A 26,677-nucleotide genomic window follows, 5' to 3' on the forward strand; every position below is an offset into this window, starting at 1 on the left:
CATGTTTGAGTATTTATTGATTGTGGTGGGCGGGCGATACAAAAAGTCAAATGAATAATAAAAAAAGCATTCTGGTCACGTCAGTTTCTTTCAAGGCGTCGGCGAAGAACTAAAAGTGGGCTTTCTAACTGTACAAAGTGGAGAAGGAAAAAAAGGAGATGGATGTTTTGCTTGAGGAGAGATGCAAAAATAATCTCTCGTGCCAGATTGTGGTCACGATTGTTGTTGTGGGACCAACTGGTGTCGCATGAAGACAGTCGTTGTGATGGCGTTGAGGACCACCAGGTGGAGCTGTTTCTTACCGTGTGTGTGCGTGTGTTGACAAAGGCTTAGGAGGTGGCGCTGGGCGTGGGGTTGATGTTCTGGTTGGCCACCTGCGGCGCCACCTCGATGATCCGCGGCTTGTCGATGATGCGCGCCGTGCGGTTGCCTTTCTCCACGATGCCGATGATCCACGCCTGGTGGCCCTCGCCGTATTTGGGGGATTTGATCTCGGCGCAGAAGCGGGCGGCTTGTTCGCGGGGGAGACAGATGAGCAGGCCGCCTGGCGAGCAAAGCGACAACATTGAGAAGGTGAAAGTGCGGCCGGCCGGGCGGGGCTCCGCCTACCTGATGTTTCCGGGCAGGTGCCGTGCATGAGGCCGAACATGTTGCCGCAGGCCTTGGACACGGCGGCCATCTTGGCCAGCACGGGCAGGTTGTGGATGACGAAGGACACCTCGCTCCTCTGCTGCTTGGCCAGCGTCTGGGCGTGGCCCAGGATGCCGAAGCCCGTGATGTCGGTGGCGGCGTGGGCGTTGAAGGTGTGCATGAGGCTGGCCGCTGCGGAGGAGCACACCTCATTATCAACCAATCAATCAATGTTTATTTATATAGCCCTGAATCACAAGTGTCTCAAAGGGCTGCACAAGCCACAACGACATCCGCAGTACAGAGCCCACAAGGGCAAGGAAAAACTCACAACCCCAATGGGACGTCGATTATCAGCCACACCACTCCTTTTTGGTACAACAATTCACTCTCCTAATAGTTCATTCTCCAGTCAACACCACTCCTTTTTTGGTACAACAATTCACTCTCCTAATAGTTCATTCTCCAGTCAACACCACTCCTTTTTGGTACAACAATTCACTCTCCAATAGTTCATTCTCCAGTCAACACCACTCCTTTTTTGGTACAACAATTCACTCTCCCAATAGTTCATTCTTCAGTCAACACCACTCCTTTTTGGTAGAACAATGCACTCTCCAATAGTTCATTCTCCAGTCAACACCACTCCTTTTTAGGTGCAACAATTCACTCTCCTAATAGTTCATTCTCCAGTCAACACCACTCCTTTTTGGTACAACAATGCACTCTCCTAATAGTTCATTCTCCAGTCAACACCACTCCTTTTTGGTACAACAATGCACTCTCCTAATAGTTCATTCTCCAGTCAACACCACTCCTTTTTGGTACAACAATGCACTCTCCTAATAGTTCATTCTCCAGTCAACACCACTCCTTTTTGGTACAACAATTCCAATGAAACTGTTTCTAAACAGATTATAGCTTGGAAAAAGCTCCTTCTGGTTGCATGGAAATGGCCTAAAATTTATTTTTATTTAAAAACTAAAACATTTTCATATCGAAAAAAAAAAGAAAAAAAGATGAATTAATTTAGAATCAGGGAAAAATAAGAATTGCGATTTGATTGAATTGATTTGTGTACCCGGGTCATTAAAAATAATTCCCTATAACTACTGAGGACTCTAATAAAAATAATGTCAAAGAGAAAAAGCAAAAAAAAACAAGTGGAGGAGCTTTCTTCTGTTTTAGCATCTTTTTGTTTGGTTTCCTAATAAATAAACAATTATAACGACCAATTCTCCTGTAACATTACCCGGTTTTAGTCTACACATTTCAGGGTTTCCCGCAGCGCTTTGTTGTTAAGGCGGCCGCCTTAACAACAAAGAGCCACCGCCTAAACTCAAGTCTTAACAAGCTGCTCAGCTTAGTTCTGCCTCTGTCAGTAAGTCTCTGCAGCACCCAGCATTGTCCCACCCACACAACCATCTGATTGGTTACACGCAGAGTGGTAACAGCCAATCAGCAGTGCGTATTCAGAGCGCATGTAACAGCCAATCAGCAGTGCGTATTCAGAGCGCATGTAACAGCCAATCAGCAGTGCGTATTCAGAGCGCATGTAACAGCCAATCAGCAGTGCGTATTCAGAGCGCATGTAACAGCCAATCAAAGTGCGTATTCAGAGCACATGGAGTCAGTGCTCAGGCAGGCAGACAGGAGAGACGGTGGAATGAGCAGAAAGGTGTTTAGCAGGTGAGCAGAATGCAGCGGACTCTCTCCAAATTATAATAAACACCTCCCAGTCAACTACTAGTAACATCACTATGAGCCCGTTGACGTTCTAGAAACATAAGCGGCAGCTCAGCTCGCTCGCAGTCCTTGAGGTGAAGGCTAATTAGCTTTTAGCGTAACATTAGCTCCCTGTGCGATGTGTGTGTGTGTTACGGACAGCAAAGCCCTGTCTGTCTGAGAGAAAGACAAGCATTATTGACCTACAGTTAACTTTAAGTTATTTCACTTTACCTTTTTCTGTGTTGATTGAGCTGTGTTGAAGCAGCAAAAAGGACATTATGTTGAATGAAGAGTTTCCTGAAGCTGTCTCTGATAGTTGATATAATAATGTAACTGCATCATAAAGCCTACATGAACTCCATGGTGTTCAGGGATGAATGGTCTCTCCTATTGCTATTGTACTATTTTACATTAATCATTAGTAATGGAGCAGCCTAGTTTTGAATGGCAGGGTCCCTGCTATCACATGTTGATAATATAACATTTACATAATAAAAATCAACTACAGGCTTCCCAAATGCTGTAATAAATTAAGCATGATGAGTTGAGCATATGTCAGCATGTGGCCCCACTTTTAACTCTTTTTCAAATGCTTATTGCAAACACTTACTAACAGTAAGTCATTAATTTGACTTTGTAAGTCATTATTTTAGTATCTCAGGTAACTAGGACTGCGATATGTCGAATATACTCGATATATCGCGTGTTTGTCTCTGTGCGATATAGAAAATGACTTATATCGTGATATTCGAGTATACGTTCTCACGCAGTTGCTTTTAGCTGCGGGCATTACACTACAGGCTCTTCTCACTCTTTCTTGTCTCTCCTTCTCAGAGAAATAAAACAAGCGCACCTTCTTACATACGTCACATGCGTATACGCCCTCACGGAGCAGAGAGGTAGCGGCATGGGTAACGTTAGCTGTGGTGCGAGTGGTAGTACGAGAGAAAGAAGATGTGAATCTGGTAACAAATGAAGGAAGAATGAATTCCCAAGAAAAACAGCAGGGGGTCCATCACCTGGCGGTGGTTTGGCTTCAAGTGGGAATATGTCGAACAGACAACCGTAATTTGTCAAGTGTGGGGCAAAAGCGTTGCTACAAAAAGTAGCATTACTGCTAATATGTAGCATCATTTGAAAAGTCACCCGCTGGAGAATGAAGAGTGCTTGAAACTCCGCATGTCAACATCTCCGTTCGGTGCCACACCAACAAAATGCAGAGGCAACCATTTCCACATCAACACTTTATGAAAAAAATAGTCAACAACAAAAGAGATAACGTCCGCAGGAACCTACCACATAGCGAAGGACATACACTATTTGATGTCCTATTATGCAGCTCATTTTGATTCGACACTTATTGAAATATCTTGTGTGACATCATGCACAAAAGTGCACTTTATTTGTTTAAAACAGGGGTCACCAACGCGGTGCCCGCGGGCACCAGGTAGCCCGTAAGGACCAGATGAGTCGCCCGCTGGCCTGTTCTAAAAATAGCTCAAATAGCAGCACTTACCAGTGAGCTGCCTCTATTTTCTAAATTGTATTTATTTACTAGCAAGCTGGTCTCGCTTTGCCCGACATTTTTAATTCTAAGAGAGACAAAACTCAAATAGAATTTGAAAATCCAAGAAAATATTTTAAAGACTTGGTCTTCACTTGTTTGAATAAATTCATTAATTTTTTACATTGCTTTTTATAACTTTCAGAAAGACAATTTTAGAGAAAAAATACAACCTTAAAAATGATTTTAGGATTTTTAAACACATATACCTTTTTACCTTTTAAATTCCTTCCTCCTCTTTCCTGACAATTTAAATCAATGTTCAAGTAAATGTATTTGTTTTATTGTAAAGAATAATAAATACATTTTAATTTATTCTTCATTTTAGCTTCTGTTTTTTCGACGAAGAATATTTGTGAAATATTTCTTCAAACTTATGATTAAAATTCAAAACAATTATTCTGGCAAATCTAGAAAATCTGTAGAATCAAATTTAAATCTTATTTCAAAGTCTTTTGAATTTCTTTTAAAATTTTTGTTCTGGAAAATCTAGAAGAAATAATGATTTGTCTTTGTTAGAAATATATCTTGGTCCAATTTGTTATATATTCTAACAAAGTGCAGATTGGATTTTAACCTATTTAAAACATGTCATCAAAATTCTAAAATTAATCTTAATCAGGAAAAATTACTAATTATGTTCCATAAATTATTTTTTTAATTTTTTCAAAAAGATTCGAATTAGCTAGTTTTTCTCTTCTTTTTCCGGTTGAATTTTAAATGTTAAAGAGTCGAAATTGAAGATAAACTATGTTTCAAAATTTAGTTGTCATTTTTTTCGTGTTTTCTCCTCTTTTAAACCGTTCAATTAAGTGTAAATATCATTAATTATTAATAATAACATAGAGTTAAAGGCCTACTGAAACCCACTACTACCGACCACGCAGTCTGATAGTTTATATATCAATGATGAAATCTTAACATTATAACACATGCCAATACGGCCGGGTTAACTTATAAAGTGACATTTTAAATTTGCCGCTAAACTTCCGGTTCGAAACGCCTCTGAGGATGACGTATGCGCGTGACGTAGCCCGACGAACACGGGTATGCCTTCCACATTGAAGCCGATACGAAAACGCTCTGTTTTCATTTCATAATTCCACAGTATTCTGGACATCTGTGTTCGTGAATCTGTTTCAATCATGTTCATTGCATTATGGAGAAGGAAGCCAAGCAAGCAAAGAAGAAAGTTGTCGGTGCGAAATGGACGTATTTTTCGAACGTAGTCAGCCACAACAGTACACAGCCGGCGCTTCTTTGTTTACATTCCCGAAAGATGCAGTCAAGATGGAAGAACTCGGATAACAGAGACTCTAACCAGGAGGACTTTTGATTTGGATACACAGACGCCTGTAGAGAACTGGGACAACACAGACTCTTACCAGGATTACTTTGATTTGGATGACAAAGACGCAGACGTGCTACTGTGAGTATGCAGCTTTGGCTTTTTTTTGCGTATGTACGTAACTTTTTTAAAATATATAAGCTTTATGAACCTTGGGTTAGGTGAACGGTCTTTTGGGCTGAGTGATTGTGTGTGTTGATCATGTGTTTGAATTGTATTGGCGTGTTCTATGGAGCTAGGAGCTAGCAGAGGAGCTAGGAGCTAGCATAACACGTACCGTACCGTAAGTGCGCGTCACGTACGTAACTTTTTAAAAATATATAAGCTTTATGAACCTTGGGTTAGGTGAACGGTCTTTTGGGCTGAGTGATTGTGTGTGTTGATCGGGTGTTTGAATTGTATTGGCGTGTTCTATGGAGCTAGGAGCTAGCAGAGGAGCTAGGAGCTAGCATAACAAACACGCAGGTGTTATTATGCAGGATTAATTTGTGGCATATTAAATATAAGCCTGGTTGTGTTGTGGCTAATAGAGTATATATATGTCTTGTGTTTATTTACTGTTGTAGTCATTCCCAGCTGAATATCAGGTACCGTGAGTATGCAGCCTTGGCTGCTAAACATTCGATAACTTGACCGTATGTGCGCGTCACGTACGTAACTTTTTAAAAATATATAAGCTTTATGAACCTTGGGTTAGGTAAACGGTCTTTTGGGCTGAGTGATTGTGTGTGTTGATCAGGTGTTTGAATTGTATTGGCGTGTTCTATGGAGCTAGGAGCTAGCAGAGGAGCTAGGAGCTAGCATAACAAATACGCAGGTGTTTTTATGCAGGATTAATTTGTGGCATATTAAATATAAGCCTGGTTGTGTTGTGGCTAATAGAGTATATATATGTCTTGTGTTTATTTACTGTTGTAGTCATTCCCAGCTGAATATCAGGTCACCCCCGGCTCTCACAGCATCTTCCCTATCTGAATAGCTTCAACTCCCCACTAGTCCTTCACTTGCACTTTACTCATCCACAAATCTTTCATCCTCGCTCAAATTAATGGGGAAATTGTCGCTTTCTCGGTCCGAATCTCTCTCACTTCATGCGGCCATCATTGTAAACAATAGGGAACTTTGCGTATATGTTCAACTGACTACGTCACGCTACTTCCGGTAGGTGCAAGCCTTTTTTTTATCAGATACCAAAAGTTGCAATCTTTATCGTCGTTGTTCTATACTAAATCCTTTCAGCAAAAATATGGCAATATCGCGAAATGATCAAGTATGACACATAGAATAGATCTGCTATCCCCGTTTAAATAAAAAAAATTCATTTCAGTAGGCCTTTAAAAGTAAATTGAGCAAATTGGCTATTTCTGGCAATGTATTTAAGTGTGTATCAAACTGGTAGCCCTTCGCATTAATCAGTACCCAAAAAGTAGCTCTTGGTTTCAAAAAGGTTGGTGACCCCTGGTTTAAACTATTGTAGTGGCGTTCTGTACAAAAAGTGCACTTTAATTTAGTGTTGTTTTCATATGTCATCTTAGTGACATCATGCACAAAAGTGCACTAATAGCTTGTTTTAAAATGTCTCTGACAATCTTGCACTTTGTTTTGAAATGACATGAATGTTTGTGCCACTGCTTAAAAAATACAGTATTGGTCAATTGACTTAGTTGGGATTTCCTTCTCTGCATGAAAGTTTAAAATGAGCACATATTAATGCAGTATGAACAATAATGTTTTAATGTAGACACATAGAATCATCATTAGGGATGTCCGATAATGGCTTTTTGCCGATATCCGATATTCCGATATTGTCCAACTCTTTAATTACCGATATCGATATCAACCGATACCGATATCAACCGATATATGCAGTCGTGGAATTAACACATTATTATGCCTAATTTGGACAACCAGGTATGGTGAAGATAAGGTACTTTTTAAAAAAATTAGTAAAATAAGATAAATTAAAAACATTTTCTTGAATAAAAAAGAAAGTACAACAATATAAAAACAGTTACATAGAAACTAGTAATGAATGAAAATTTGTAAAATTAACTGTTAAAGGTTAGTACTATTAGTGGACCAGCAGCACGCACAATCATGTGTGCTTACGGACTGTATCCCTTGCAGACTGTATTGATATATATTGATATATATTGTAGGAACCAGAATATTAATAACAGAAAGAAACAACCCTTTTGTGTGAATGAGTGTAAATGGGGGAGGGAGGTTTTTTGGGTTGGTGCACTAATTGTAAGTGTATCTTGTGTTTTTTATGTTGATTTAATTAAAAAAAATAAAAATAAAAAATAAAAAAACGATAACGATAATAAAAAAAACGATACCGATAATTTCCGATATTACATTTTAACGCATATATCGGCCGATAATATCGGCATCATCATACTACTGTGATTATATGTATCAAGTGTTCATTCAAGGCTAAGGCAAAATATCGAGATATATATCATGTATCGTGACATGGCATAAAAATATCGAGATATTAAAAAAAAGGCCATATCGCCCAGCCCTACTTGAACCCCTCTGATGGAGACTGCAAGTTCCTAGGAGCCTTCGGAAGGATGCATAAAGACAAAGTTGCCCGACTTTAAAAAGGATGAAAACGGCGTACATTTTTCAATATCTCCGACACGTCTTCTGCTGCTTTCTTGTGTCATTTGTATTGTGTTGAAAATCCCCTGCAAGTCCCAATATGGATGGTTTGTAAGATTGATTACCTGTCCTGTTGAGGCGTGCCATGTTCATCATTGCTTCGTGGTACGCCAGCTCCACGTCTTCCTGCGTCACCACCAGCTTGATCTTATTCCACTTGTCAGCCTGACAGAAATACACAACATGAGTGTCCTGCCTTTCTGTCTGTCTTCATGTATTTCTAGCCTTCTTGGGACACCGAGAAGGAAAAGTATCTTCCACATGAGGAGGTGTGAACAAGTGATGACATAAATCATGGTCCCAATAACATTGCATGTAATAGACAATGTCTCATTTGCACCCCTGCTGGTCAAAATTAGGGTGGTCCCAAAAAGGAGGGATTTTTCACATTGACTGTGTCGCTTTTAAAAGTGCTCCCCCTCTGGTCAACATATGAAATAACAAGTGTGTGTAATCATTTGAAGTGCTCCCCCTATGGTCAACATATGAAATAACAAGTGGGTGTAAATATTTGAAGTGCTGATTAAGAGGAATGATTTGGTGGAACGGTTTTAAATGGAGACGAATAAGAATGGCGATTGGGATGTGAATGGACTTTTATGTGCGCAGACGTACCATGTCCAGCCACTGGTGCACTGCGACGGCAACTTGTGTGCCCAAGGGTTTGGTCAGCACCAGGACATCTCCTGGCACGGCGTTGTCTGGCCTGCGACATGCAATGTTGTACTTATTAGAGAAGTCACAGTTGTATTTAATAGAGATGTCATAGTTATATTTCTTAGAGGAGTCAGTTTTATTTATTAGAGAAGTCACAGTTATATTTATTAGAGAAGTCACAGTTGTATTTATTAGAGAAGTCCCAGTTGTATTTATTAGAGAAGTCACAGTTGTATGTATTAGAGAAGTCAGTTATATTTATTAGAGATGTCACAGTTGTATGTATTAGAGAAGTCAGTTATATTTATTAGAGATGTCATAGTTATATTTATTACATAAGTCAGTTATAGTTATTAGAGAAGTCACAGTTGTATTTATTAGAGAAGTCACAGTTATATTCATTAGAGAAGTCACAGTTGTATTTATTAGAGAAGTCACAGTTATATTTATTAGAGAAGTCACAGTTGTATTTATTAGAGAAGTCACAGTTGTATTTATTAGAGAAGTCACAGTTGTATGTATTAGAGAAGTCACAGTTATATTTATTAGAGAAGTCAGTCATATTTATTAGAGAAGTCACAGTTGTATTTATTAGAGAAGTCACAGTTGTATTTATTAGAGAAGTCACAGTTGTATGTATTAGAGAAGTCACAGTTGTATGTATTAGAGAAGTCAGTTATATTTATTAGAAGTCACAGTTGTATTTATTACAGAAATCACAGTTGTATTTATTAGAGAAGTCACAGTTGCATTTATTAGAGAAGTCAGTTATATTTATTAGAGAAGTCACAGTTGTATTTATTAGAGAAGTCAAAGTTGTATTTATTAGAGAAGTCAATGTTGTATGTATTAGAGAAGTCACAGTTATATTTATTAGAGAAGTCAGTTATATTTATTAGAGAAGTCACAGTTGTATTTATTAGAGAAGTCACAGTTGTATGTATTAGAGAAGTCACAATTATATTTATTAGAGAAGTCACAATTATATTTATTAGAGAAGTCAGTTATATTTATTAGAGAAGTCACAGTTGTATTTATTAGAGAAGTCACAGTTGTATTTATTAGAGAAGTCACAGTTGTATGTATTAGAGAAGTCACAGTTGTATGTATTAGAGAAGTCACAGTTGTATGTATTAGAGAAGTCACAGTGGTATGTATTAGAAAGTCAGTTATATTTATTAGAAGTCACAGTTGTATTTATTAGAGAAGTCACAGTTGCATTTATTAGAGAAGTCAGTTATATTTATTAGAGCAGTCACAGTTGTATTTATTAGAGAAGTCAAAGTTGTATTTATTAGAGAAGTCAAAGGTGTATGTATTAGAGAAGTCAAAGTTGTATTTATTAGAGAAATCAAAGTTGTATTTATTAGAGAAGTCACAGTTATATTTATTAGAGAAGTCACAGTTGTATTTATTAGAGAAGTCACAGTTGTATTTATTAGAGAAGTCACAGTTGTATTTATTAGAGAAGTCACAGTTGTATTTATTAGAGAAGTCAGTTGTATTTATTAGAGAAGTCAGTTGTATTTATTAGAGAAGTCACAGTTGTATTTATTAGAGAAGTCAGTTGTATTTATTAGAGAAGTCAGTTGTATTTATTAGAGAAGTCACAGTTGTATTTATTAGAGAAGTCAGTTGTATTTATTAGAGAAGTCAGTTGTATTTATTAGAGATATCAGTTATATTTATTAGAGAAGTCAAAGTTGTATTTATTAGAGAAGTCAGTTGTATTTATTAGAGAAGTCAAAGTTGTATTTATTAGAGAAGTCAGTTGTATTTATTAGAGAAGTCAAAGTTGTATTTATTAGAGAAGTCAGTTGTATTTATTAGAGAAGTCAGTTGTATTTATTAGAGATATCAGTTATATTTATTAGAGAAGTCAAAGTTGTATTTATTAGAGAAGTTAGTTATATTTATTAGAGAAGTCAAAGTGGTATTTATTAGAGATGTCAATAATGTATGTATTAGAGAAGTCAGTGTTGTATGTTTTAGAGAAGTCACAGTTGTATGTATTAGAGAAGTCAGTGTTATATGTATTAGAGAAGTCAGTGTTGTATGTATTAGAGAAGTCAGTGTTGGCGTGCAGGTGTGGATGACGTACATGATGAACTCATTGGGCTGGCACACGGTGGTGGCCACTCCCCCTAACACCACCCAGGGATTGAGCACAGTCTGTCCTCCTGTCACGGACGTGCCCGCCTCTTCTGCGGCGTCTTTGAAGCCCTGGATGACCAGCGGCATGACTTTGTCTCGCTCCTGTCAACAACGACAACAAGGAGGTAAGCAAACACCTTCCCTGTGCAAGAAAACTCACTCTCACCTTCTCCGACATTTTGTTGCTCACGCCCAGCAGCATCAGCATGTTGTCGCACTCCGTCACCCCCATGGCGTACAAGTCACTGAGGACGTTGGCACACGTGACACGACCCTGCAAGAGGGGAGACATTGAAACTGAAACCTGCTAAAAAAGTATCACAACAACCCTGAGATACCATTGGTTTTGTGTTGTTATTTACTAAACAACATCAATCCATGTTGACAGCCATACCATCATGTAGGGGTCGTCCACTATAGGGTAGATGTAGTCTGTTGTCTGGACGAGGGAAAGGCCTCCGTGTCGGAGCGGGATGACGCAGGTGTCCATGCCGATGCCTTCAAAATAAGATCATTCTGCCACGTTACCAGGACTAATGTACACACCCCATAAGCAGTGAAGTTGTCACGTTGTGTAAATGGTAAATAAAAAGAGAATACAACAAATCCTTTTCAACTTATATTCAATTGAATAGACTGCAAAGACAAGATATTTCATGTTCACACTGAGAAACTTTGTTTTTTGGCAAATATTAGCTCATTTGGAATTTGATGCCCGCAACATGTTTCAAAAAAGCTGGCACAAGTGGCAAAAAAGAGTGAGAAAGTGGAGGAATGCTCATCAAAGACTTATTTGGAACATGCCACAGGTGAACAGGCTAATTGGGAACAGGTGGGTGCCATGATTGGGTATAAAAGCAGCTTCCATGAAATGCAAGGACGGGGCGAGGGTCACCACTTTGTCAACAAATGCCCGAGCAAATTGTTTAAGAGCGACATTTCTCAACCAGCTATTGCAAGGAATTTAGGGATTTCACCATCTACGCTCCGTAATATCATCAAAAGGTTCAGAGAATCTGGAGAAATCACTGCACGTAAGCCATGATATTACGCACCTTGGATCCCTCAGTGCGTCAAAAAGCCACATCAGTGTGTAAAGGATATCACCACATGGGCTCAGGAACACTTCAGAAAACCACTGTCAGTAACTACAGTTGGTCACTACATCTGTAAGTGCAAGTTAAAACTCTACTATGCAAAGCCAAAGCCATTTATCAACAACACCCAGAAACGCTTCGCTGGGCCCGAGCTCATCTAAGATGGACTTATGCAAAGTGGAAAAGTGTTCTGTGGTCTGATGAGTCCACATTTCAAATTGTTTTTAGAAACTGTGGACGTCATGTCCTCTGGATCAAAGAGGAAAAGAACCATCCGGATTGTTCTAGGCACAAAGTGTAAACGGCAGCATGTGTGATGGTATGGGGGTGTATTAGTGCCCAAGACATGGGTAACTCACACATCTGTGAAGGCACCATTAATGCTGAAAGGTACATACAGCTTTTGGAGCAAAATATGTTGCCATCCAAGCAACGTTATCATGGACGCCCCTGCTTATTTCAGCAAGACGATGCCAAGCCACGTGTTACAACAGCGTGGCTTCATAGTAAAAAGTGCGGGTACTAGACTGGCCTGCCTGTAGTCCATACCTGTCTCCCATTGAAAATATGAAGGCTAAAATAGCAGAAGGGAGACTGTTGAACAACTTAAGCTGCACATCAAGCAAGAATGGGAAATAATTCCACTTCAAAAATGTGTCTCCTCAGTTCCCAAACCTTTACTGAGTGTTGTTAAAAGGAAAGGCCATGTAACACAGTGGTAAAAATGCCCCTCTGACTACTTTTTTGCAATGTGTTGCTGCCATTAAATTCTGAGTTCATGATTATTTGCAAAAAAAATCTGGTTTCTCAGTGTGAACATGAAATATCTTGTCTTTGCAGTCTATTCAATTGAATATAAGTTGAAAAGGATTTGTTGTATTCTCTTTTTATTTACCATTTACACAACGTGACAACTTCACTGCTTTTGGGTTTTGTACTAATATATCACTTTTATGTCTCTCTTATGTTTGCAAACATACCAATACATTTGGAATTGTGCATGTTTTCAAGACACTTGGTACTTTTTAACTTCCTTAAGTAACAATAAGTTAATACAGTGCCAAAGAGCGCTTATAAATACCTAATCGAGGCATGACCGCTCCCAGGAACTCTTCATCTTCTTGATAGTGGTTCTCTTGTAGGTTCTCTAAAAGCTTCTGTAAAACCTCCTGGGGCACCTGTGTCCACAACCAATACATTTGCATCATCTTTAATAATGTACACCAGACCTGGGCATTCTGCGGCCCGTGGGCCGCATCGGGCCCTTTGTGCGTCCCTGTCCGGCCCACGTGAGGCCAATTATAAATTACAAAATAAATTTTAAAAAGTATCTATGTCGAAAGGTACATACAACGGTGCTGCTTTTTTTTTGAAAATCGTTATTTGTATTACTTCCGTGTGGACGTATGCGTGTGTGTGATTGTGAGTGAATGTGAACAGCTGCAATCACAAAATAAAGTTGAAAAAACATCTATGTCGTGCGCGCAATACAACTGTGCTGCTTTTATTTTGAAAAGTATTATTTATGGGCGTGTGTCCGTGTGTAACCTGCGAGTGAAGGTGCACATGCAGCGACAAGTGATGCACGGTTTACACCCGAGACGCTAAAAAGAGAAAAGTTGATGAGGAATGGCGTGTTTCCAACAAGACATGGACTGCCAAGCAACGTTCCCTCTAAGGTGCGCGCCTGCGCAATTGCGCACTGCTCAAGCGTCCGCTGCGCGCAGCAAATATATGCCGCGCGCCAAATCAAATCCCATCTGAATTCTAAACAAAATAAACATATTTATTCTACATAGTTTTGCAATGCAACTTTGAGTGACAGTGACAACAAGCGGCCATAACGGTGTTCGTCAACACCGTTCAATTGAACACCGTTCAATTATTGTAACGTCTATCGAGATGCTTCGAGGACAGGAATTATATCCATCACTTTATTGAGCAAAACTGTTTATATTCGGCCACAACCACACCAAAAACATGAATAAAACACTTCTATCTCGAAAAACTACTCATTTTCTGCCGTACAAACCAGGCCAAAACCAACTTGTCATCTGTCACCAACACGCATAGCACTAAACCACTGGTGCGTTTATGGCCACACAAAAAGTCGGACAACTCAAACACCACACAAAGTTACACTATGACTCCTCAGTCATACGTGTGCTTATTTTACTGTCATTTATTATTAATGTTAATTTATTTATATTAGTCATGGAATGCTGTTACACACACTATGTTGAAGTATTACTATTATTATTATTATTTATCTTACGGTATATATCAAAAATAATATTGAGCAAAATTTAATTGAAATATTGTCGATGTGGCCCTCCAGCAGTGCTCGGGTTGCTCATGCGGCCCCCGGTAAAAATTAATTGCCCACCCCTGATGTACACCGTGTTAGACAGCCACATATTATTGGCGCCCATATTTGGCATTTTGACGTATATCGTATCAACTTTTTTTTTATTGGTGTCGTTTTTTTCCCCCCAACTATATCGTATGTATATTGTATCGGCCCTGAAACCAACACATCGGTCGATCTCTAGTTTGCGCAGGTTTGAAAAGGACCAACCTTGCAGCCTGTGCCTTTGAGCTCTGCGAAGCGCGTGAGCCGGAAGTTCTTGTCCAGCTCGTAGCTTTCGGGATTGAAGGACTCCCTCACGGACATGTCTGCAGAATCTGTGGGCCCTAAAAGATGGAGGGCACATTGTCAATTGCTCATACAGAAACAAGCTTAAAGACCAATTTGGCCACAACATAAGGAATGTCTGCAAATCTCAATCCAACACATATAAGAGATTTGCACTAGTGTTTGCTGTTCAAAAACTATTCATCCACATAGAGGTGGGAATCTTTGACAGCTCAGTGTTTCCCACACATTCATTTATTTGTGGCGGCCCGCCACGAAAGAATTAAGGCCGCGACAAATAGATTTTTTTTTTTGTCCTGTCCAGCTTCTCAGGCAAATCATATAGTTGATGTAGATGCCCATATAGGCTGTTCAGATTTACTTTACAAAAGAGAAATGTAGGATCAAGATTTTTGGAACTCTTTGTTCAGTGGATCAGATGTTTGATGAAGCTTTGTGTCTATCTACCACCACTACTGTTTTCTGTTTATGTGTTACTGACACCTCTGCCTCTGTTTCACTTTATGTTGCTGGTAAATAATATGGTTGTAGTAGTAGTAGGCTAAAGTTAAAGGCCTACTGAAACCCACTACTACCGACCACGCAGTCTGATAGTTTATATATCAATGATGAAATCTTAACATTATAACACATGCCAATACGGCCGGGTTAACTTATAAAGTGACATTTTAAATTTGCCGCTAAACTTCCGGTTCGAAACGCCTCTGCGGATGACGTATGCGCGTGACGTAGCCCGGCGAACACGGGTATGCCTTCCACATTGAAGCCGATAGGAAAAAGCTCTGTTTTCATTTCATAATTCCACAGTATTCTGGACATCTGTGTTCGTGAATCTGTTTCAATCATGTTCATTGCATTATGGAGAAGGAAGCCAAGCAAGCAAAGAAGAAAGTTGTCGGTGCGAAATGGACGTATTTTTCGAACGTAGTCAGCCACAACAGTACACAGCCGGCGCTTCTTTGTTTACATTCCCGAAAGATGCAGTCAAGATGGAAGAACTCGGATAACAGAGACTCTAACCAGGAGGACTTTTGATTTGGATACACAGACGCCTGTAGAGAACTGGGACAACACAGACTCTTACCAGGATTACTTTGATTTGGATGACAAAGACGCAGACGTGCTACTGTGAGTATGCAGCTTTGGCTTTTTTTTGCGTATGTACGTAACTTTTTTAAAATATATAAGCTTTATGAACCTTGGGTTAGGTGAACGGTCTTTTGGGCTGAGTGATTGTGTGTGTTGATCATGTGTTTGAATTGTATTGGCGTGTTCTATGGAGCTAGGAGCTAGCAGAGGAGCTAGGAGCTAGCATAACACGTACCGTACCGTAAGTGCGCGTCACGTACGTAACTTTTTAAAAATATATAAGCTTTATGAACCTTGGGTTAGGTGAACGGTCTTTTGGGCTGAGTGATTGTGTGTGTTGATCAGGTGTTTGAATTGTATTGGCGTGTTCTATGGAGCTAGGAGCTAGCAGAGGAGCTAGGAGCTAGCATAACAAACACGCAGGTGTTATTATGCAGGATTAATTTGTGGCATATTAAATATAAGCCTGGTTGTGTTGTGGCTAATAGAGTATATATATGTCTTGTGTTTATTTACTGTTGTAGTCATTCCCAGCTGAATATCAGGTACCGTGAGTATGCAGCCTTGGCTGCTAAACATTCGATAACTTGACCGTATGTGCGCGTCACGTACGTAACTTTTTAAAAATATATAAGCTTTATGAACCTTGGGTTAGGTAAACTGTCTTTTGGGCTGAGTGATTGTGTGTGTTGATCAGGTGTTTGAATTGTATTGGCGTGTTCTATGGAGCTAGGAGCTAGCAGAGGAGCTAGGAGCTAGCATAACAAACACGCAGGTGTTTTTATGCAGGATTAATTTGTGGCATATTAAATATAAGCCTGGTTGTGTTGTGGCTAATAGAGTATATATATGTCTTGTGTTTATTTACTGTTGTAGTCATTCCCAGCTGAATATCAGGTCACCCTCGGCTCTCACAGCATCTTCCCTATCTGAATAGCTTCAACTCCCCACTAGTCCTTCACTTGCACTTTACTCATCCACAAATCTTTCATCCTCGCTCAAATTAATGGGGAAATTGTCGCTTTCTCGGTCCGAATCTCTCTCACTTCATGCGGCCATCATTGTAAACAATAGGGAACTTTGCGTATATGTTCAACTGACTACGTCACGCTACTTCCGGTAGGTGCAAGCCTTTTTTTTATCAGATACCAAAAGTTGCAATCTTTATCGTCGTTGTTCTATACTAAATCCTTTCAGCAAAAATATGGCAATATCGCGAAATGATCAAGTATGACACATAGAATAGATCTGCTATCCCCGTTTAAATAAAAAAAATTCATTTCAGTAGGCCTTTAAATTATTTAGTATGCACTAATTATACTAATATACCTACTCAGTGGCCTAGTGGTTAGAGTGTCCGCCCTGAGATCGGTAGGTTGTGAGTTCAAACCCCGGCCGAGTCATACCAAAGACTATAAAAAAATGGGACCCATTACCTCCCTGCTTGGCACTCAGCATCAAGGGTTGGAATTGGGGGTTAAATCACCAAAATGATTCCCGGGCGCGGCACCGCTGCTGCCCACTGCTCCCCTCACCTCCCAGGGGGTGAACAAGGGGATGGGTCAAATGCAGAGGACAAATTTCACCGCACCTAGTGTGTGTGTGACAATCATTGGTACTTTAACTTTAATTAATTAAAGGGGCAGAGCTTTAAGAGACATTTTAGCTTTTATATTTTTATAAGATGTATTTTTTGTGAGAACCACAATGAATAAATATATTTCAGTGAATAACTTATTGTTCAAATCTGTATATAAATATGTACATAAAGTGTTGTAATTATATTGTAAAATGGATGGATGGATGGATGGATGTTTAAAACAAAACTCCATCTATCCATCTTCTTCCGCTTATCCGAGGTCGGGTCGCGGGGGCAGCAGCCTAAGCAGGGAAACCCAGACTTCCCTCTCCCCAGCCACTTCGTCCAGCTCCTCCCGGGGGATCCCGAGGCGTTCCCAGGCCAGCCGGGAGACATAGTCTTCCCAACGTGTCCTGGGTCTTCCCCGTGGCCTCCTACCGGTCGGACGTGCCCGAAACACCTCCCTAGGGAGGCGTTCGGGTGGCATCCTGACCAGATGCCCGAACCACCTCATCTGGCTCCTCTCCATGTGGAGGAGCAGCGGCTTTACTTTGAGCTCCCCCCGGATGGCAGAGCTTCTCACCCTATCTCTAAGGGAGAGCCCCGCCACCCGGCGGAGGAAACTCATTTCGGCCGCTTGTACCCGTGATCTTGTCCTTTCGGTCATAACCCAAAGCTCATGACCATAGGTGAGGATGGGAACGTAGATCGACCGGTAAATTGAGAGCTTTGCCTTCCGGCTCAGCTCCTTCTTCACCACAACGGATCGATACAGCGTCCGCATTACTGAAGACGCCGCACCGATCCGCCTGTCGATCTCAAGATCCACTCTTCCCTCACTCGTGAACAAGACTCCAAGGTACTTGAACTCCTCCTCCACAAAACAAAACTGTTATTATTAATTAGTAAGTCTACATTTTTTTTAGCCTTTTTAGAGAAAATCATATCATTGTAGTAAATTATGCAAATTACTCGATGATGTCACGGTGACCACGCCCATAGCCACGCCCCCACCGCCACAGGTATCTTGGCAGTTTATGGGAAACACTGCAGCTCAAGATTCTATTATGATTTAGGAGCTACGATTCCATTAAAATTTGATTATTGATGCATCTTTAATTTATGTATATTTGGGGTTGTACGGTATAGCGGTACTAGTATAGTATCGCCACACTAATGAATCAAAAACGGTACTATACTCCGTTCGAAAAGTACCGGTTCCCAGGCATGACGGCTCGTCGTCACGTCATGACATTGCTGGTTTTAGGAGCATGTTCGGCAGCGCACACACACACAGAGTACTTACAAGCAGACACAGTGTGTAGACAGAAAAGGGAGAATGGACGCATGTTGGCGTAAAAAGTACAGATAAAGGTGAAGTTATAACACTGAAACGCCTTCGGGAAGAGGTGCTTTAAGACATGGCTAGCTAGCTAGCGGCTAACATCCATCCACAGTGTTTTAGCGACTTCTAAATCACTAATCCTGGCCTCCGTGGCGACAAATAAAGTACTTTTTGTACAAGTATCACTACACACCGTAGGAGGATACGATAGCTACCCGGCGTCACAATGTAAACAAATGCCTTGGGTGGATCTACACCTGACATCCACTGTAATGATACCAAGTACAAGAGCGTATCTAGTCAATACTACTATTATTACATCGATATTTTTTATCGTCACAAAATCTTTTTTCCTTTTTAAAAAAATCATATTATGTTTATAAAGTCAGTAAATACGTTTGAATATGACCAATGTATGATCCTGTAACTACTTTGTATCGGATCGATACCTAAATGTGTGGTATCATCCAAAACAAAGGTAAAGTATCAAAGAAGAGAAGAATAAGTGATTATTACATTTTAACAGAAGTGTAGATAGATGTTAAAACAGAAAATAAGCAATTAACAGTAAATGAATAAGTAGATTAATAATCCATTTTTACAGTTTGTCCCTCATAATGTAGACAAAATAACAGGTAGATAAATGACACAATATGTTACTGCATACGTCAGCAGACTAATTAGGAGTCTTTGTTTGTTTACTTACTACTCAAAGACGAGTTGTCTAGTATGTTCACTATTTTATTTAAGGGCTAAATTGCAATAATAAACATATGTTTCATGTACCCTCAGAATTCTTGTTTTTGTGGTCTCCTTTATTTAGCAAAGTACCGAACAGTATCGAAATACATTTTGGTACAGGTACTAAAATATTGGTATCGGGACAACCGTATATATATTGATGCTGTTTTACATTTCTTCTCATTTCACTAAATAATCTTTTATCACTTTCAACTTTAAAAAATAATGCATTTGTAACAACAAACCATTTAATTAAATCCCACATTTATTTATTTAATTGAAATGTGTGCAAAACTGTAACATTCGAGCCCTAAAATAAAGGAGCTGGTCGGAACCATGAATTGATTAACGTGGACCCCGACTTAAACAAGTTGAAAAACTTATTCGGGTGTTACCATTTAGTGGTCAATTGTACGAATATGTACTGTACTGTGCAATCTACTAATAAAAGTTTCAATCAATCTCCCAGTGAGGTGGCTAACAGCAGTCAGCCAAATTTCGGAACCGTCTGCAGTACTTTATTTACAAAACCACTCTGAGCAACGTTTGTAAGTTTTACAATATAACTAAAACATTTCATACTTACGAAACCGTCTCCTGTGTGATGTCTGTAGGAGTGTTTTCATGCATAATTGTACATGCTACTGTTATGTAATCAAGCTAGCATCGTTAGTTTTAGCGAATATGCTAACACGTTTAGTGTCTGTGATAGTACTATTAACTTACAATGGCATTCTTTTTGTATTGTTTGTTTCGTAAATTCACCAAAACGTCACCGTGAACTTACCGAGTTCGTCAAGCTAATTGGAGCGCTAGCTTCCGCAACTAGTGGGTCCGTGACGATGACTTCTGTTTTGTTTGATCAGACGTTTTACTGCCGTGTTACAGGTATCATTTGAAAACAATTAAGGTATGTAAATAAACATTTACAAAATGTTTCGTACCGGTATATATCTGAAGCTTATAGTCCGGTGTGGATAATATACAGTATGTGGAAAAAAATGTTTCTTCTAAAATTTGGTGGGTTTTGCCTAAAAACAGCCGCGCTCTATCGCCAGGTAAATACGGTATTAAAACATTTGTTCACTTCCTGTTCTCTATTTGTAACACATTATAAATAAATATGTGAATATGTCAGTGGAATAATATCAGAAACTCTCAGTAGGGTGCCACTCCAAACGCCAACAATAAACAATGTTAAATTAATACTTCACAATGGAACATTATTATTGTTGTAATAGGCTTCAACAGGTGTAGATAATGTTATGGCCTGGGAGAGGAAGTTGATTCTTTCAGCAATATTATATTTTCATGAAGCATTAAAACATGTTTTGATGCAAACATGTTACTATATGAGGGGGTCCTGCAGTACTATGAACGTTGTAGAAAGTAATCCTTCAACACTGAATATACAGATATTTGATCCATGACAAAATGGCATATAAATGTTACACATATAAAGTGATGACAATACAAGTAAAATATTATTAATTTAAGGGTCCTACGGTACTATGAACGTTGTAGAAAGTAATCATTCTACACTGAATATACAGATATTTGATCCATGACAAAATGGCATATACATGTTACACATCTAAAGTGATGGCAATACAAGTAAAATCATATTAATTAGTAATATTAATTTCAGGGTCTTACGGTACTATGAACGTTGTAGAAAGTAATCCTTCAACACTGAATATACTGATATTTGATCCATGACAAAATGGCATATACATGTTACACATTTAAAGTGATGAGTCTGATGACAATACAAGTAAAATATCATTAATTAGTAATATTTAATAATAAACTTTTTGAACTGCTGCCCTCGGGCAGGAGATACAGGACAATAAAATGCCGGACAAACCGATTTAAGAACACTTTTTACCCGAGAGCAATAGTGTCGCTGAACACAAGACAATAATGACTGTGCATGTGAGCTGTGTGCTTGGTATTTTTATCTACGTTCTTATATTTTTATGTCTTATTATGAATTTGCACTAAATTAGTTTTGCATACAATTTCGTTGTACAATGTACAATGACAATAAAGATATATTCTATTCTATTCTATATTAATTTCAGGGTCCTACGGTACTATGAACGTTGTACAAAGTAATCATTCTACACTGAATATACAGATATTTTTTATCCGTGACAAAATGGCATATAAATGTTATACATCTAAAGTGATGGTAATACAAGTAAAATCATATTAATTAGTAATATTAATTTCAGGGTCCTACGGTACTGTGAACATTGGAGAAAGTAAACTTTCAACACCAAATATACAGATATTTGATCCATGACAAAATAGCATATAAATGTTACACGTCTAAAGTGATGACAATACAAGTAAAATATTATTAATTTCAGGGTCCTACAGTACTATGAACGTTGTAGAAAGTAATCCTTCAACACTGAATATACAGATATTTGATCCATGACAAAATGGCATATACATGTTACACATCTAAAGTGATGACAATACAAGTCAAATCATATTAATTAGTAATATTAATTTCAGGGTCCTACAGTACTATGAACGTTGTAGAAAGTAATCCTTCAACACTGAATATACAGATATTAGATCCATGACAAAATGGCATATACATGTTACACATCTAAAGTGATGCAAGTAAAATCATATTAATTAGTAATATTAATTTGAAGGTCCTGCAGTGCTATGAACGTTGTAGAAACTCATCCTTCAACATTGAATATACAGATATGTGATTTGTGACAACATGGCATATACATGTTACACATCTAAAGTGATGGCAATACAAGTAAAATCATATTAAAGTAAAATCATATTAATTAGTAATATTAATTTCAGGGTCCTACAGTACTATGAATGTTGTAGAAAGTAACCTTTCAACACTGAATATTAAGATTAAGATTAAAGTACCAATGATTGTCACACACACACTAGATGTGGTGAAATTTGTATACAGATATTTGGTCCATGACAAAATGGCAAAAACATGTTACACATCTAAAGTGATGACAATACAAGTACAATCATATTAAAGTAAAATCATATTAATTAGTAATATTAATTTCAGGGTCCTACGGTACTATGAACGTTGTACAAAGTAATCCTTCAACACTGAATATACAGATATTTGGTCCATGACAAAATGGCATATACATGTTACACATCTAAAGTGATGACAATACAAGTAAAATATTATTAATTTAAGGGTCCTACAGTACTGTGAACGTTGTAGAAAGTAATCCTTCGACACTGAATATACAGATATTTGGTCCATGACAAAATGGCATATACATGTTACACATCTAAAGTGATGACAATACAAGTAAAATCATATTAATTAGTAATATTAATTTCAGGGTCTTACGGTACTATGAACGTTGTAGAAAGTAATCCTTCAACACTGAATATACAGATATTTGATCCATGACAAAATGGCATATACATGTTACACATCTAAAGTGATGACAATACAAGTAAAATCATATTAATTAGTAATATTAATTTCAGGGTCTTACGGTACTATGAACGTTGTAGAAAGTAATCCTTCAACACTGAATATACAGATATTTGATCCATGACAAAATGGCATATACATGTTACACATCTAAAGTGATGATAATACAAGTAAAATCATATTAATTAGTAATATTAATTTGAAGGTCCTGCAGTGCTATGAACGTTGTAGAAACTAATCCTTCAACATTGAATATACAGGTATGTGATTTGTGACAACATGGCATATAAATGTTACACATCTAAAGTGATGACAATACAAGTAAATTATTAATTCAAGGGTTCTATGGTACTATGAACGTTGTAGAAAGTAATCATTCAACACTGAACATACAGATATTTGAACGGTGACAAAATGGCATATACATGTTACACATCTAAAGTGATGGCAATACAAGTAAAATCATATTAATTAGTAATATTAATTTCAGGGTCTTACAGTACTGTGAACTTTGTAGAAAGTAATCCTTCAACACTGAATATACAGATATTTGATCCATGACAAAATGGCATATACATGTTACACATCTAAAGTGATAACAATACAAGTAAAATATTATTAATTTAAGGGTCCTACGGTACTATAAACGTTGTAGAAAGTAATCATTCTACATTGAATATACAGATATTTGATCCATGACAAAATGGCATATACATGTTACACATCTAAAGTGATGACAATACAAGTAAAATAATATTAATTAGTAATATAAATTTCAAGGTCCTGCAGTGCTATGAACGTTGTAGAAACTAATCCTTCAACATTGAATATACAGATATTTGATCCATGACAAAATGGCATATACATGTTACACATCTAAAGTGATGGCAATACAAGTAAAATCATATTAATTAATGATAATAATTTCAGGGTCCTACGGTACTATGAACGTTGTAGAAAGTAATCATTCAACACTGAATATACAGATATTTGGTCCATGACAATATGGCATATAAATGTTACACATCTAAAGTGATGACAATACAAGTAAAATCATATTAATTAGTAATATTAATTTTAAGGCCCTGCAGTACTATGAACGTTGTAGAAACTAATCATTCAACATTGAATATACAGATATGTGATTTGTGACAACATGACATATAAATGTTACACATCTAAAGTGATGACAATACAAGTAAATTATTAATTCAAGGGTTCTACAGTACTGTGAACGTTGCAGAAAGTAATCATTCAACACTGAATATACAGATATTTGAACGGTGACAACATGGCATATACATGTTACACATCTAAAGTGATGGCAATACAAGTAAAATCACATTAATTAATGATAATAATTTCAGGGTCCTACAGTACTATGAACGTTGTAGAAAGTAATCCTTCAACACTGAATATACAGATATTTGATCCATGACAAAATGGCATTTACATGTTACACATCTAAAGTGATGATAATACAAGTAAAATCATATTAATTAGTAATATTAATTTGAAGGTCCTGCAGTGCTATGAACGTTGTAGAAACTAATCCTTCAACATTGAATATACAGATATGTGATTTGTGACAACATGGCATATAAATGTTACACATCTAAAGTGATGGCAATACAAGTAAAATCATATTAATTAATGATAATAATTTCAGGGTCCTACGGTACTATGAACGTTGTAGAAAGTAATCATTCTACACTGAATATACAGATATTTGGTCCATGACAAAATGGCATATACATGTTACACATCTTAAGTGATGGCAATACAAGTCAAATATGGGAGGTGTTCAAGAAGCCAAAACGCTGCTAAATTCATTCAACCCCCAAAACAATGGCGTTAGCTTGCTCTTTAGAGTTAGTTCGCAAGCTTTAAATAAAATACACATCTTAAGTTAAATAAGCACCAGGCCGTCAGCAGAGTAAAGTTTAAAAAGGTGTTTTGGCCAGTGTTTATATTTGGATGCTAACACTAGCTAGCCACAGATGCTAACACGGTGACATAGTGCTAACAATGTCTACCGGCGGCCGCTAACATGAACGAATGTATTTAAAGTCATAAAAGCGACTTCCAGCACGCAAACGTTGAACATTATGCGCGGCCAAAGTTGCAAAAGTTGCTAATAAACAAGAGAAGTCCCGACAAAAAAAAATGTCGGCGGCGGAAAAAATTAACCCTTTGCTGTCCCGCCGCCATGCGACCTGCGCACCGCCAACAGGCGCCGTCCGGACACAAAAACACGAATAAACGCGCCGCCGGCGTCACGTCGGCAGCGGCGCGGCGCACTATAGCCCACTACCGTCGCCATACCCGCATTCCGAGCAAGGCAGCAGAGTTGTATTCCCGCAACGTTTCCCCTTTAATTGCAAGAGCGCGTCCATGCTTACCGGCCTCGACTCGCGCCACATCCGACTACGAGGGCGGGGACAGCGGCGGTCCTTCGGCGAGGTGGCCCCGGACGGCGCCTGATAGAAAGTAGCCCGGGCGTGTTCACTCCGCGGTCGATGCGTGGGAATGGATGTCACGCGCGTGATAAGACGTGACAGATAATCATATTCACAATTACTCGCTCGCAGCGATTGTGGTTTAAGAATGTATTTGTGAGGAAATGTCATAAGGACATTTACGCGGTAGCCGCGGGTCCTTTGTGTGCTCTATGGCGGCTGCAACATCCCCTTTAACAGGCTGGAGAGTCCGGAGTGTACCTTTAATGCACACTTATTCATGCAGAGTGTACCTTTAATACACACTTATTCATGCAGAGTGTACCTTTAATGCACACTTATTCATACAGAGTGTACCTTTAATGCACACTTATTCATGCAGAGTGTACCTTTAATGCACACTTATTCATGCAGAGTGTACCTTTAATGCACACTTATTCATGCAGTGTACATTTAATGCACACTTATTCATGCAGAGTGTACATTTAATGCTGACTTATTCATGCAGAGTGTACCTTTAATGCTGACTTATTCATGCAGAGTGTACCTTTAATGCAGACTTATTCATGCAGAGTGTACCTTTAATGCACACTTATTCATGCAGAGTGTACCTTTAATGCTGACTTATTCATGCAGAGTGTACCTTTAATGCAGACTTATTCATGCAGAGTGTACCTTTAATGCAGACTTTTTCATGCAGAGTGTACCTTTAATGCAGACTTATTCATGCAGAGTGTACCTTTAATGCACACTTATTCATGCAGAGTGTACCTTTAATGCACACTTATTCATGCAGAGTGTACCTTTAATGCACACTTATTCATGCAGAGTGTACCTTTAATGCACACTTATTCATGCAGAGTGTACCTTTAATGCACAGTTTTTAGCATTTAAAAAAAATATAAAGTATTTAAATAAATGTCTGCCTTCAGCAGTTAAAAAAAAAAAAAAAATTATTTGAATGTTTGTCTATTGGTTATTTTCAAAATAAAAATATCAAGTCTTTTTAATAAATAAGTCTTGTTTTCAGCAGTTTTTTTTTAAATAACGAATGTCAAGTCTTTAAATGTCAGTTTTTAGCAGTTATCTAAAAAAATATATATATAAATTCTTGAAATGTTTGTCTTTATCAGTTATTTTTTTTAAATGAAGTCTTTAAATAAATGTCAATTTTAGCAGTTCTTTTATAAAGACAATTATGTCTTTAAATACATGTTTTTAGCAATTAATTATTTAAAGAAAAAATATCGTTTTTAAATAATTGTCAGTTTTTAGCAGTTTTTTAAATTAAAAATGTCAAGTATATAAATAAATCTGTCTGCCTTTAGAAGTTGTTTTTTTTAAACAAAAAAATATAAATTATTTGAATGTTTGTGTAGCAGTTATTTTTTAAATAAAAATATCAAGTCTTTTTTATAAATAAGTCGTTTTTAGCAGGGGTTTTTTAAATAACGAATGGCAAGTCTTTAAATGTCAGTTTTTAGCAGTTCTTTTTCAAAAACTATT

At 38.0% G+C, this 26,677-nt stretch overlaps 1 protein-coding gene across 2 annotated transcripts; it reads right to left on the reverse strand.

Annotated features, from left to right (window-relative positions):
• Positions 1-25,265, reverse strand: sephs1 (selenophosphate synthetase 1). 2 transcript variants are annotated; one of them, XM_062040198.1, is made up of 10 exons: positions 25,115-25,265; positions 14,427-14,542; positions 12,930-13,026; positions 11,146-11,249; positions 10,918-11,025; positions 10,699-10,853; positions 8,556-8,646; positions 8,006-8,105; positions 610-822; positions 1-544 (listed from the first exon to the last, which is right to left on the reverse strand). In XM_062040198.1, exons 2-10 carry the CDS (start codon positions 14,520-14,522, stop codon positions 330-332), a joined length of 1,179 nt encoding a protein of 392 aa, XP_061896182.1. In that variant the 5' UTR covers positions 14,523-14,542; positions 25,115-25,265; the 3' UTR covers positions 1-329. The 2 variants fall into 2 exon arrangements, with proteins under 2 accessions (XP_061896182.1, XP_061896187.1); XM_062040203.1 differs by lacking the exon at positions 25,115-25,265 and adding an exon at positions 25,038-25,111.
• Between the last annotated feature and the right edge of the window lie 1,412 nt (positions 25,266-26,677).

This window comes from Entelurus aequoreus, linkage group LG03, assembly GCF_033978785.1.
Source record: "Entelurus aequoreus isolate RoL-2023_Sb linkage group LG03, RoL_Eaeq_v1.1, whole genome shotgun sequence".
Lineage (NCBI taxonomy): Eukaryota > Metazoa > Chordata > Actinopteri > Syngnathiformes > Syngnathidae > Entelurus > Entelurus aequoreus.